Source organism: Dendrobates tinctorius, unplaced genomic scaffold (genome assembly GCF_039654945.1).
Source record: "Dendrobates tinctorius isolate UK_male_01 unplaced genomic scaffold, ASM3965494v1 ptg000008l, whole genome shotgun sequence".
Lineage (NCBI taxonomy): Eukaryota > Metazoa > Chordata > Amphibia > Anura > Dendrobatidae > Dendrobates > Dendrobates tinctorius.
In genome coordinates this window covers 69,108,687-69,123,046 of record NW_027361676.1, presented here as the reverse complement: position 1 = coordinate 69,123,046, position 14,360 = coordinate 69,108,687, and the positions used below count along the sequence as shown (strand labels likewise).

At 48.4% G+C, this 14,360-nt stretch overlaps 1 protein-coding gene across 3 annotated transcripts in view; it reads right to left on the bottom strand.

Moving 5' to 3' along the window:
* Positions 1-14,360, bottom strand: part of TRAPPC11 (trafficking protein particle complex subunit 11) — an 87,662-nt gene that overhangs the window by 45,525 nt on the left and 27,777 nt on the right. For all 3 annotated transcript variants that reach the window (XM_073578229.1, XM_073578231.1, XM_073578222.1), the window contains 6 exons: positions 7,070-7,131; positions 6,861-6,993; positions 6,629-6,759; positions 5,660-5,815; positions 2,652-2,839; positions 2,420-2,568 (listed from right to left, as the gene is read on the bottom strand). In XM_073578229.1, coding sequence (XP_073434330.1) covers positions 2,420-2,568; positions 2,652-2,839; positions 5,660-5,815; positions 6,629-6,759; positions 6,861-6,993; positions 7,070-7,131 — 819 coding nt within the window. The remainder of the gene's footprint in view (positions 1-2,419; positions 2,569-2,651; positions 2,840-5,659; positions 5,816-6,628; positions 6,760-6,860; positions 6,994-7,069; positions 7,132-14,360) is intronic.

Sequence of the window (14,360 nt, the reverse complement as noted above, 5' to 3'; positions counted from 1 at the left end):
AATAACAAACAAAAATAGAAGTCTGGGGAAAAAGGCCCAGATATGTCCCACGGTGCGGGAAAGGATACGCGGAGGCGATACTCAACGCGTGCTTGCCCGTTGATGGTTTGAGGAGATCGGCCCCTTTCAATAGGGTCCGTCGCCCCTGTCTTATCTTCATGGAAAAAAGAAAAGGAAAAAAGTCTGGAGAAAACCAGACACGTGTGCCTCCAAAGACACTAAGCATAAAACTGATTTCCGCCCGCAATAGGAGCGAGTGTGTATACGACGGAGGAGGAGCTAACCTCTTTTTTTCACTTAGTGTCAGCCTCCTAGCGGCAGAAGCATACACCCACAGTATCTGTGTCCCCCAATGAGGTGAAGGAGAAAAAGTAAATTGTTCATTTTTCCTTCCACATTGCATTAATTCCTATGAAGCACCTGAAAGGTTAATAAACTTCTTGAATGTGGTTTTGAGGACTTCGAGGGGTTCAGTTTTTAAAATGGAGACACTTTTGGGTATTTTTTGCCATATACAGTAAAACTCCCAAAGACAATTCAAATGTGATGTGGTCCCTAAAAAAATGGTTTTGTAAATTTGTTGTAAAAATGAGAAATTTCTGATCAAATTTTAACCCTTCTAACTTCCTAACAAATAAAATAATGTTTTAAAAAGTATGCTGATATAAAGAAGACATATGGGAAATGTTAAGTATTGTGTGTGACATTTTCACCAAATTTCCGTGTTTTCACAAACATAAGTCATATCAAATAAATTTTTACCACTATCATGAAGTACAATACGTCACGATAAAACAGAATAATTGGGATCTGTTGAAGTGTTCCAGAGTTATTACAACTAGTGATGAGCGAACGTGCTTGGATAACGTCTTATCCGAGAATCTGGGAGTGCGTGTATATTATGGTCGAGTCCCTGTGGCTGCATGATTTGTGGCTGACATATGTAGGGATTCCCTAAGCCGGCTTCACACTTTGTTGAGGAGAGCCTTAAGATCAAATGCTTAATTAACCTCAAGACATAAGAGATTGAGGGGAACTAACCAAAAAGTTTATTATCTCACCTTACATGAGCTTTTTCAGATCAAAGTGTGACACTAAAGATGGCTGCCATTTCCTGTTTCACCACACCATGTGCTCCATGGATCCGCCCACGATGACCCTGATGACCTCATTGATCTGCCACTTCCTGTTTCACCACACACCATGTGCTCATGGATCTGGAATTTTCTGTTTGTTTACACATCATGTGCTCCATGGATGCGCTCACGACAAAGCCCACTCTGATGACCTCATGGACCAACCCAGCCTGATGACCTCATGGACCCGCCCATGGACTAGCTCACTGCCCAACCCACTAACCAATGGAATACTTCCGAACATTCCCATTTTTGAGTTAACCGAGCCCCCTTACAGGGGATATATAAACCTATGTTTGAATCAATAAAGCTCTCTCTCTCTTGCTCTCTTGGAGCTGTGCCATAGATTGATCAAAGAGAGGTTACATCCGACTGAGTCTCTGATGTGATTCCTTTAGTGCGCACTGATCAATACCCATTGGATCAGGAGCAGGCAACTAGTGAACATTTCCTATTGTTCAGCCTAACAACTTTTCTAAGCAACTTATGAAAATGTGCATCATAAGCCGTTAAAGAGGTTATCCCAAAAAATAACATATTACCTATCTTCAAGATGCTCCACTCTCGAGATCGGACAGGGTCCCTGTGGTCTGATCATACATTTATCACCTATTTTGATCTGTAAGGCTAGCTTCAGACTAGCGTTTTGGCCCGCAGCACACGGCCGCCGCTAAGCCCCGCCCCCTGCAGCACCCCCTCCGGTCATCTCCACCTAGTGTCGCACATCGCAGCATGCGATCTGCACACACTATCTTTAGCATAGGGTGCACAGACCGTGCACTGGCCGTGCGCTAGTAGGATTTTAAGTGCGCTGCGCCCTTTTGACGGTGCTCAGAGTGCACTAAAATGCAACATGGTGCGTTCGGCGCAGCGCACGCAAAATCCTACTAGCGCACGGCCAGCGCACGGTCTGCGCACCCTATGCTAAAGATAGGGTGTGTAGATCGCAAGCAGTGATGTGCGACACTAGGAGGAGATGACCGGAAGGGGCACAGCAGGGGGCGGGGCTTAGTGGCGGCCGTGCGCTGCGGGCCAAAATGCTAGTCTAAAGCTAGCCTAAGAACATATCCAGACTTGGGGAGAACTTGTTTTCAGTAATTCAATAAAAAGGAAAGGTTTTGGGACATATACCATAGATGCTTCACCTGGCTCATAAGAAAGCAACACTTGTAAGTACACTTTGTCAAATTTAGAGTATGTTCACATATGGCTGATTTCTTGTAGACATATCTGTAGGGTCATTCGGTTTCATACACGGGGAAGTTTCTGCTGTATGTGATTACCTGGTTTAAGTCCTGCCGTGAGCTTCACATCTCTGATGACCGTGTCTTCCTGAGACTGTATAGTAATCAACAAGCAGTACATCTCATTATTTAGTGCTGGGGGCTCGTGACGCAGTTGCACTGAAACCTTAGGTACTCTTGAAATAATCCTAAAAAGAAAAAATATACTACTATAAGTTACCTGCTGGTAAGTCCAATAAATATGTGATATTCTACAGCACTTATCTCTTACATGGTGCTGGCCTGGATAATGATGCCGTCCCAGTGCACTTCAGCATCAGGTAGTTTTGGTCTCCGTTTAAAGGAGCGGGCCGCCTGGACGGCTTCCTGAGCTGAGGCAGCATCTCCCCCACCTCCCCTCCAGTTGAGAATGACACAGCGGCCGGTCTCACTGCCCAGGATTAGATCTACTGACGTTATCTGAAAAGTGAAAAAATTATTCCTTATCATAAAGGTCGAATTATTAAAGATGACCTTTCAGCAGTTTGAGCATGTTAAACTGGCCATATCATAGAATAGCGGCTACACAGAGGCGTAAAACATATTTTTCTATTTCTATTCTCCCTTACAAAAATAGCTTGAAAAGTTTAGGTTATAATTTACATGGACGCTACTAGAGATTTATCTCTGTGGACGTCTACCTCTTCCACTGCATGAGAGTGACCAATCATAAGGAGACAGCAGCAGGGGAGAAAAGGGCACACCCTAATCTCTTCAATGGTATCTGCAGCTAACTGTGTAGCAGAGCCGAGTTATGCATCATTTAAAACACTTCCAGATCTCATCTCCTAGCAGTCAGTGTAGGGGGAGGATGAAAGCTCACAGCACTATGAAATGAGATTTGGAAGAGTTTGTAATGATACACAACTATGCTGAAGCAATAGTGTAGAGATACAGCGTGTTCTTTTTTCCCCTGCACGTTGCCGGCTGCTTATGATTAGCCAATTTCATGCAGGAGAACAAGTATACGTGCAAAGAGACAAATCTCCGGTTCCACCCAATTGAATTATATAACAAAGATTTATAACTTTACAATCTAATATCTACACAAAGGAGTAGAGAAATTAAAAGAAAAAACACATTTTACTCAGCTCTGCAGCCACTATTTCATGATGTGGCCAGTTTAACATGCTAAAACTAGTCCCGTCTTGAAATGATAGCATTATTTAAGCTAAATATTTTTACATTTTACAAAAATACAGACATTACACACTTCATGCCCTTAAAACAAAATACTTATGCACCGACATATTAGACAATATATAATGTGGAACATGTAGAAAATGACAATGCACACAATAGTACATGTACAATATGTCATAAAACAGATCTATCACTGGATCACAGCAACCCTTCTCTTTCCCTAGGATTCATTTGTATTACCATGTTACTGGGTTGGGTGTGAAATTATGTATGGATATATTACATCAGTGCTATAAAACAAGCAGAAGCTCTAACCTGGATATAACCCTTCTCATGCTCCATAAACCGGTCTACATTCCTAATATATATATTGCAGCACCTGCGATTGCTTCATTGACTCAGACTTCAGAAGTGTCAACACAGTAGAGAAAGACTTAATGATCTATGGGAGTGAATGTTGGGACCCAAACCAATCCCAAACAAAGCCCTCACTAAATGTAGTGAAGGCCAAGTATTCGCACCTCCACCCCACTTATTCTTTGTGATACTTCAAAACATTAGATAGGCAGAAAGGAGGCACACACAGCTTTAGAGAAAAGAGGAGATGCTGGCTGAACTGGAACTGTCCAAGATTCAACATGTACATGTTGAATAATTCAAAATATAGCATAGCACCACCATACTCTGCTATCGCCCATAGATGAATGGAGCCAAGGTGCGAATGCTTGAACTCCAATTCATTCAGATTGGGTTCTGCATAGCTCCATTCTCAGAATTGTTGGGGGTGTCAATGGTTGGACCCCAAATGATCAGTAAGTTATCCCCTACTTACCCTTTTATGCCTGTTTCTACACATTGGATATAGGGTGGAGGATAGGCATTTAGAGATGACTGCGCTGCTGTAGATGATGGCAGTTCTACAGTTCAAGTAGATTTATGTAATTTTGTTAACGCTTTTTCAAAATACTGCAGAGAGGGTATCCTAAACTACAGAGAGCCCTTATTTTGAAAAAGGGTTCATTTTGAACCACAAATCTACTCTGCCGGGTTTGGGAAACAGGATGGTCCGAAACATCCAGGGAAGAGGACTGGACTCCCGTGGCAGAGGTAGGATTAGGCAGCCGTTCTATGACTGATAACAAGGTCTGGGATACTTTGGTTAGGTCAGCGACTAATTGAGAGAGAGCTGTGACCCACTCGGGGGGGGGGTTTGGCTGCACACTGGTTGCGAGCAGTGGGTGGCTCCTGAGGGGACAGCATGGTGGATGGGCTGCAATCCAGGCAGAGGGACGAGGTCTGACCAGAGGTAAACCTTTTGTTACAGGAAAAACTTGCAAAGTGCAGCACAATAGGCGGAGGATGGGAATGAGACTCTCTGGGGTAAGGCATAGGGAAAGACAAATGTGCCAGAGGGAGCTATGCTGGGGATATATGCCCTGGTAGCAGTGCTTACTCAGACCCTGAATCCTGTGGTCCTGGGGAAGCTGATGGAAACAATGGTTCATCTGAACCACGAACTGTGGCGGTTGAGTATGAGCCGGCGACTAGAGAATGGCACCGGGAAGAAGGAGGAAGAGGTAGCGAAAGAAAAGGTGCGCAGAGTTCCCACATGCTGGAAAGCGAGGAGCGCACTGATAATATGAGGGCAGTGGGCGAAGGAACGCAAAAGAGTCAACGCGTGTGACTAACCGGGCTTCCGGAGGCACGGCCCGGCCATCGGAGATGGCCCATCGAAGAGTACCAGCGTGGTGGAGGCCGCAGCTGGTATAGAGGGAAGAACTAAAATGGCTAAATGTGCAAGAGGCTTTTCACGGTGGTCGAACAGATCATGACTTGGGGAAAACTAGGAACTTCTTATTTCTTCTGTCCTTTTGTTATTTTATTATTTGGAGCCCCCTTCACTGCCACACCTGTCCTGGAAAAACCCGGCTTGAAGATTCCAAATCCTTCTTCGTAAAGGAAGACGGACATCAGATGTCGCGGGTGCATCCTAATGTCAGCAGCAAATACCAATGGTTTCCTGAGTGTCCCCAATGAAGCAATATAGAAAATACATTTCTTTTATACACTAAACAAAATACTTAGTTTCTCACTCACCTCAACCTTCTTACCAACATCTTCAGTTTTAGCAACAAACTTGAATGTGAATTTTCTGGTCTTTCCAGGCACCAGACACATGGTTCCCTGTGCGGACTGCTCCAACACATCACTGGATTGGTACTGCTCTTCCACCACACAGTACTGGTTGTATTCCTTGTCAAGAAAACAACAGATAGGCATAACATGGCAACAGTAGGAATATTATATGCTCAGCTACTGTACTGCAGCAAATGGAATATTACCAGTAAGTAGTATGTCCACTTGTATAGTTTCTACAATATCAGAGCAATAATACATACAAATTCTAATATAAAAATCACTCCAACGACAAACACAGAACAGGGCAGCTGCATGGGATTCAGATTTCCCAGAAATTGCTGTCAGCGAGCTGTATATCGTCATCCACCAGAGAATAACAGACCATTGTTAATACATCATATAAGTACTGGGAGAAAACTATTTCTTTATTCTTATAATAAATAATATTTGCTTAATGAATTAATGTGAAATGAAGTATTATAGTGTCATGATAAGAAAAGCATTCCTGTAAATTGAATACTACGTCGTGGTGATCACAGAGGCAAAGATGCACTATGGGAGCCAAAAGTAACCCTAATAACTCCAACTTTGGCAACGTAACCCCTTATAGTCAACAATCGATAGCAAAACGCTTTTCTTAACCCCATCCCCGAATTCCAACCCTCACTCACACACATGATGGTAGCAATGTATCACACGCACGATCAGGCAAAATGGAACCTCCTCCCATGAAAAAACTGTCCGGATGCCAACGGCGACGTACTGAACGTCCTCGTGTTTGAAACATTGGCATGTTTATCGAGCCCAGTCTAAGGCAGGAAATCATTGGAGATTGCTAATCTTACAAGTGTATTACAGTAAATTGTACAAGTGATCAAACCAAGTCCCTTGAGAGGAAAAAAAAAAAAAAAAAAAAAACACCGTTACCTGGTTGCTGAAGCCAACGCAGAGCTTGGAGAAGCGGATGGGATGCGGACAATCAGTCTTTAAATGCACATACAGCTCCACTGGAGTATCAACATGAAAACTTGGGGCCTGGAACTTAGCCTTGCACTGAACTGAATGGAAAGAGTTAAAAACAAATAATTGAAAAGTTAATTAAAAGTCGACAATGAGCGGTATATGATTATATAGTATACATATGACCCATCAAACATACCAAACGGGACAAAGTCCTGCACTTCAATGGTGAACATATTACTACCCGCCAAAGAAACCCTATCCGCCCACAGACGATGTGCCAGCTTCACCATGGATGCGTCACAGTCCGGCTCGGGGTCAGGACTCTCATTCTGGAGGTGGAAGCGAATATAATCACTACTGAGCCCGCATACAAAATCCATCCTGGTGTAGTAAGTGCAGACTCACCATTAACACCATGATGAGGTTCTTCTCAATCCTGGACTTCTGATCATCTTTTAATGTTGATGCTGTTGGGAAATAAAAAAACAAACAAACAAATGTTTTCAAAAAGTATTATTAAAATGTGGCCCTGATTAAATAAAACATATCGTGCTAGGGTTGTTGGGCAATGCCATGGTCACACTGGGTCATCTCAAGCAATGCGAGTAATGTAGTAAGTGTGAAAGGCAATCTGTCACCAGGTTTCAGCTACCCCATCTAAGAGCAGCATGATATAGGGCCAGAGACCCTGATTCCAGCGATGTGTCACTTACTGGGCTGCTTGCTTCAGTTTTTATTAAAAATTATTTTCTCTGCTGCAGATGTAGCAGTTCTCCGATTGCTGAGCCCAATATAACCCCGCCTACATCACTGACTGGCAGCATTCTGTCACTGTGCATAGGCATAAAGCTGCCGATCACTGGTGGAGGGCGGGGTTATATAAAGCCAATGAATACGGAGGACTACATGGCTAGTGATAATCTGATGATAAAATAGTGAATTTATAAAAACTACACAAAACATAGATACAGCTTGAATCAGCGTCGCTGGCCCTACGTTACACTGCTCTCAAATTAAATAGCAAATATTTTCTGACAGATTCCCTTAAAGACGGGCAGCACGATGGCTCATTGGTTAGCACTGCAGCCTTGCAGCGCTGGAGTCCTGGGTTCAGATCCCACCAAGGACAACATCTGCAAGGAGTTTGGATGTTCTCCCCGTGTTTGTGTGGGTATCCTCCGGGTTCTCCGGTTTCCTCCCACATTCCAAAGACATACTGATAGGGAACGTAGATTGTGAGCCCCATCGGGGACAGCGATGATAATGTGTGCAAACTGTAAAGTGCTGTTAGAATGTTAGCGCAATTAGCATGTTAGCGCTATATAAAAAAAAACATGGATTTTTGTGATAACTCACCGTAAAATCCTTTTCTTCGAGGAGCTCATTGGGGGACACAGGACAGTGGGTGTATGCTACTGCTGCCAGGAGGCTGACACTAAGTGGATGAAAAAAAGGTTAGCTCCTCCTCCGCAGTTTACACCCTTGCCTCGATTGCAGGCGGAATCAGTTTGGTGCAAAAGCAGTAGGAGATCTACAAGACAAAATCAGCCTCAATGTAGGTAACAACATGTCTAGAAAACCCACCTGGTATCATAAATACCTATTAATAAGCAAAAAAGGAGCCAATTGGCTAACAGGGTGGGTGCTGTGTCCCCCAATGAGTGTCTCGGAGAAAAGGATTTTACGGTGAGTTTATCACAAAAATCTCTGTTTCTCCTTTGCCTCATTGGGGGACACAGGTACTGTGGGACGTCCCAAAGCAGTCCCTGGGTGGGAGTTAATTCACCGTTCCAAGCTACACCCACCTACTGTGTAAGGGTGCGCCACTGCTTGGAGAATCCTTTTACCCAGGCTGCATGTGCTGAAGCCAGCCTACGGACATTTGTAATGTTTAGAGAATGTGTGCCGGCTGGACCAGGTTGCCGCCTTGCATACCTGCTCCGCCGATGCCTGGTGCCGAAGAGCCCGCGAGGCGCCCACTGCTCGAGTTGAGTGCGCTCTGATCTCTGCCGGCACAGCTGTGTCGCCAGTGCGGTAGGATTCCTGAATCATCAGCCGAATCCAACTGGCTATGGTCGCTTTTGAGGCAGCAAGCCCCTTCCTGCGACCCTCAGGGAGCATGAACAGCGTGTCTGTCTGACGAAAGGATGCCGTCCGTGACACGTACCTCCTGGGAGCTCTCCCCAGGTCTAATGCATGAAGAGCCTTTGCCACCCGGTGTACTGGTGCTGGGAAAAAAGGAGGGCAAGGCAATATCCTCATTAAAATGAAATGAGGAAACAATAGTCTGCAGAAAAAGGGGGAGCTGGCCTAAGAACCACCTTCTCCTTGTGAGATATCAGGAACGGAGCTCGGCAAGATAGAGCTGCCAGCTCCGGGACCCGCCTGATTGATGTTATCACCACGAGGAACACTACCTTCCAGGGAAGGTATGTTGAAGATACCTATTGAAGTGGCTTGAATGTAGCTTCCCACAGAACGCCTAGGACCAGGTTAAGGTCCCAGTTGTCCCGAGGGGTCCTATAGAGGGGTACCAAGTGTGAGACCCCCTGGCTGAAGGTCTATACCTGCAGATTGGTAGTGATTCTGTGCTGGAACAGGACAGATAAGGCAGATTAGTCTCCTAAGGGAACTTGGAGCTAAACCCGAGTCCATGCCGGACTGGGAAAAGAAAAGCAAAAAAAAAAAACGCCAAAATGTTGGGAATAGAGAATCCCAGGGGAGAACAACCGTGGTCCTGACAGAGAATGTCAGCGAGTAGCTGCACCAGGTTTGCGTTCTACGCCCGCTGAGGCCAATCTGGGGCCAGTAGCACCACTGGAACTTCCTTCTGCCTTGATCCTCTTGATGATCCTTGGGAATAGCGGCAGCGGGGGAAATAGGTATGGGAGGCGAATACTGGTTCCATGGCATTCCCGGCGCTGCGGATCCCGGCACCGAGGCGACCAACTTTGCGCCTACCCCGGAGGCCGTCAGGTCCACGTCCGGCATTCCCCAACATCGGCATACTTGCCAGAAAAAAAGCTCAGGGTGTAGTGACCATTCCCTGGACACAAGACCCTGCCGGCTGAGGAAGCCTGCCGCCCAGCTCTCTCCGTCCGGAATGTGGACGGCCGAGATCACCGAGTGATTCCTCTCAGCCCAGTGAGGGATGTGCCTCACTTCGTACATGGCTGCTCTGCTGCGGGTGCTCCCATGATGATTTATGTTAGCCACGGCCGTGGCGTTGTCTGCTTGAATCCGGACGGGGCGGCCTGCTAGAGGATGATGAAAACGTTGCGGAGCCAGCCGGGCTGCTTGAATTTCTAACAATTTGATTGGGATGTGTGGCCCCTGCCGTGACCACCGTCCCTCGTGATGGTGAAAAAGACTGCTCCGTAGCCGAGGAGACCGGCGTCGGTTGTGACCACCAACCCATGATGCGGGGGAAAGGGTTTCCCCTGAAGACGGGAGGAACTGACTGTCCTCCATCCAAGTGCCTGTCTGACCTGGTGAGAACGGGTTCTTGTCCCATGATGCCAAGAGGGCGTGCTGCAGGGGGCGAGGATGGAGTTGGGCCAATGGAATTGCTCCCATTGCTGCTACCGTCTTCTTTACGACCCTCATGCAGAGAAGAAAGGTATGAGGGACTGGCTGGCGAAGTGTCTGGACTCCTTGCCAAAGAGCTAGGGCCTCGTCTCGAGGGAGGATCACCAACCCTCGGGAGGTGCCGAAGATCATCCTTAAAAGGGAACTCCTCTGAGCTGGGACTGGGGATGATCTCTTCAGGTTGACCAACCCCCTAAGCGGGCAAGAGTATCTAGCGTGATGTTGATGCTCTCCTCGCATGCTCGATATAAGGGGCCCTTGATCAAAAGGTCTAAATAAGGCAAGACGACTATGCCCCGGGTGTGCAGGATGGCCATGACACCCGCCCTAACCCCTGTAAAACACTCCGGGGGCGGTAGCTAGCCCGAAGGGGAGAGCTGCGAACTGAAAGTATAGGCCACTGATAGCGAAGCGTAGAACTTTCTGATGTGGTGAGACAATGGGGATGTACAGGTACGTGTCTTGGATGTCGCCAGAAGCCAAGCCTTCTCCCTGTTCTATGGCAGCTATGACCGAGCGGAGAGACTCCATCCGGGACTGTCTGATCCTGACAAATCTGTTCAGAAGCTTTAGGGCCAGAATGGGCCTGACAGTCCTGTCCCTTTGGGGACCGTGAACAGATCGGAATAGAAACCCTGACCTCTTTCGCCTTCCGGTATGGGGATGACAACGCCTTGTTTCCGGAGCAATTTGATGGCCCTGAACTAGTCTTGTGCCCGGGACTCCAGCTTGGGAGGACGAGAGAGAAAAAAATCGTCTTGGGGGCTGTTTGACAAAGTCTAACTCGTACCCCGAGGATACCAGCTCCCTTACCCATGTGTCGTGCACGAAGGAGAGCTAGGCATGGCGAGACCAGAGTAGGCGACCGCCTACTCTGCTGGTGTCGCCTGGCACTTGCCTCGAGCCATTAGGCCGAAGATCCTTGGGATCTAGATCCCCTTGGTCTGGGCTTGTTGGGATCGCATTCTCCCAATGGGTTGGCTCTATATGAGACTTGAAGATCTCTGTCCTGCTTGGGGCAACCTGTAACGGCGGAGTTGGTTGCTGAAGCCCCCCTGGGGTTGTGAAAAGGACCGAAACCGTGTCTGAAGCAGGTGACGAAAAAGCTGTTTAACCCTTTATTGAGGGAGAAAACAGCTCCTGCCCCCTGTGGGGTCAGAAATAAGCTGGTCCAACCTTTCACCAGATAGGCGAATGCAGCCACGCTCAGCCTAGAATGGCCGGTGGCACCCACATAGGCGGCCGCTCTGATAAGGTAAAGAAGTTAGGGACTTCTAGGAGGTTGAATCTGCACGCCAAGTCCTCCTGATTAGCAATATCTGCTATCTACGCAGGCAGGTCCATACCCTGCAAGGCTCTGTATAATGATTCAGACCCAGAGCCCATGGCCTTAACTACCCAACTTGCAGCGAACGAGGGAGAAAGTGCTGAACCCGACGCCTCAAATACTGAGCGAGCCAGGCTCTCCATGAGACAGTCGGTGGGATCCTTAATAGAGGAACCGTTAGGTATGGACAACAGGGCTTTAGAGGCCAAGCGCGACACGGGTGGATCTACCGCCAGGGATTCCACCCACCTCAAACGTTTTCTGGTCTAAGAAAGGCCTGTCAGGCCGTTCCCTGTGTCGCTGTACTATGTCGTCAACTCTGGGTGAGCGGCAATTACTCTATGAGGCTGCTTGACCTGCTTACATCACACCCTGTGCCCTGAGGCCAGGGTGGATTTATTTGTCAATCCCCAGGGTCTGGTTGACTGCCTCGATAAGGCTGTTCACTGTTTCCTGGTAACTCAGAGTAACTAAGTCAAGGGGCTCGTCCGAGTCGTAATCCGAGTTCTCGTTATCGACTACTAGCGAGGGCGAGCGAGAGGCAGAGCTCACGGATGTCGAGGCACCGGACGGACTGGGAGACGCTGTGTGGGTTCGATTCCCCTGCGTCTGCCTAGCGAGAGAGCGGCCCCTGCAGGCCGTAGGCGCCTGTGAGGTGGAGGACCTCTCCAAGACAGGCGAGCCACTATCCCTGCCCCTATCTGGGGCTTGAAGGGACTCGATTGCTCTCGTAATGCCGTAGACTGCGACAGAGGCAGAGCCCATTCTGGGCGGTCGCAGGGGAGGGTTCCTGGGCACTGCGGACTAGCAGATTTAACAGATTTTTCATGTGGGAAGGCAGACCGACAGGAGGTGCACGCAGCATACAGAAACGTGTAGCTCTTAGCTGCTCTGGGCATGGTGACCCTGCTAGGTGATATGCCTGCAGAGTTCTACTGCTTAGCCTCTAGCAAAAAAAAAACGAGGGTGGCCTTCCTCCTTCAGGGGTAGCACTTACCCCAGCCTTGGATCCCCTTTAGGCGTCCAGCCTACCGAACCGCTGCACTCTTTTCCAAAAAGTACGCATCGGCGTGTGGGCGATCCTGCAGGGAGAGAAGGCGCCGCCAGTGACGTCCTATGGGCCGAGCTTCTGCTCGAGGCCTAGAGCCGGCTGAAGCCGGGGACTACATTTTTCGGCACCCGCCCGAGGCTCCGGGGGCAGGTCTGCCGGAAGTACGCGCGTCATGGGTGCGGGACTTCCGCCCGCGGCCTAGTATCGGCAGAAGCCAGGGATTAAATTTACGGCGCCCACCCAGACACGGGACCACCAAGAAACCGAGGCCTGGTCAGGACATGCACTGCCGAGTGCTACCTGTTGTGAATTCGCTTTCTGGCCTCCCTCTGGTTATTACTGAAGGTAGTGGAGCTGATCAGATCAACAGAGGGGTTGCGAGTTCTCTTTCTGGGCTCCCTCTGGTGGTTACTGGATTTAATGGAGCTGATCTGATTGACAGAGGCTTGCCACCTGATAATGATGACGATTGGAGATCTGGGGTTTCAGATTGGGATTTAAGACAGCCAACTCCCTCTATCCCTGCTGGTGATTTGCTTCCTGTTCCTCCTGAGATCTAATTTCTCCAGCTCTCTCCCTGCATGTTCAGCTAAGTGGTTTATTTGCTATTCTGTTTGCATTTGATCTGGTTTTGTCTCTCTCTTCTTGGTGCGGGTCAGCCAGCTCCAGCTGGGGCTGTGCTGAATCACCGCCCATATGTTACTGCTTGTGCCAGTTTGTTTTATCCCCTGTTAGATTGCTATATGCTGAAAGCAGAGCAAAAAGAGACCAGAGTGCTGATATAGTGGGGGGCGAAGTCGTGTGACTTCAGTGTTTTTTGCATCAGACGTGTTGGACTTTTTGCAGGGTTTTTTGCGTGATTGCAGTGTCTTTCCTTTCCTGTCCAGTCAGTGTGGGCCCCATCATTTGCTCAGTCTATTATCATATCTGTGTTTATGTTTTCATCTTGTCTCATCGACAATATATGTTTGGGGGCTATCTATTCCTTTGGGGTCTGCTCTGGGGCAGTTTAGATTTCCCCTTTCTTGCTTTAGACTTAGTTAGCTCTCCGGCTGTGCCGAGGCGTCTAGGATCATCATAGGTACGCTCTGTTTTCTGTGGCTTAGCCTGGACCTGCTCTCCTCCTCAGTGACCCATTCATAACAGCTACCGCTGTGGGGGGCGCATGCTGGCGCCCGACCACTGCTGCCGCCCAGGGGAATGCCAACCCTGGGGGTTTCAGGAGCCCTCCCAGTCCACCTCCTTCAGCGCCTCACCCCTGGAGCTCTAGCTGATCCTCAGGTGGGGGGGGGAGGCTTCGCTGCATCCAAATCAAGGACGGTGCAGGCACCCTAGCTCCATCTTTCCCTCCAAGGGATGAGAGGGACCGTCCGCCGCCTTGCAGCACCGCAGTCTAGCCTTGGTGGTGCAGTAGGGGCTGCATGGACTATTCGTAGGCCTCTGTACAGCCTAGGGTTTCGGTACCTTAGGGTGGTCAGGGCGAGTCCGGCATCATGTCCCGCGTCGCAGGAAAGGATACGTGGAGGCGACACTCGCCCGTGCTCGCCCGCTGTTGGTTTGGGGAGATCGGACCCTTTCAATAGGGCCTGTCGCCCCTGTCTCATCTTCATGGAAAGTAAAAAGACAAAAAAGTCTGGGAAAAAAGACCAGACGTGTCCCACGTCGCGGGAGAGGATACGTGGAGGCGACACTCGCACGTGCTCGTCCATTGTTGGTTTGGGGAGATCGGA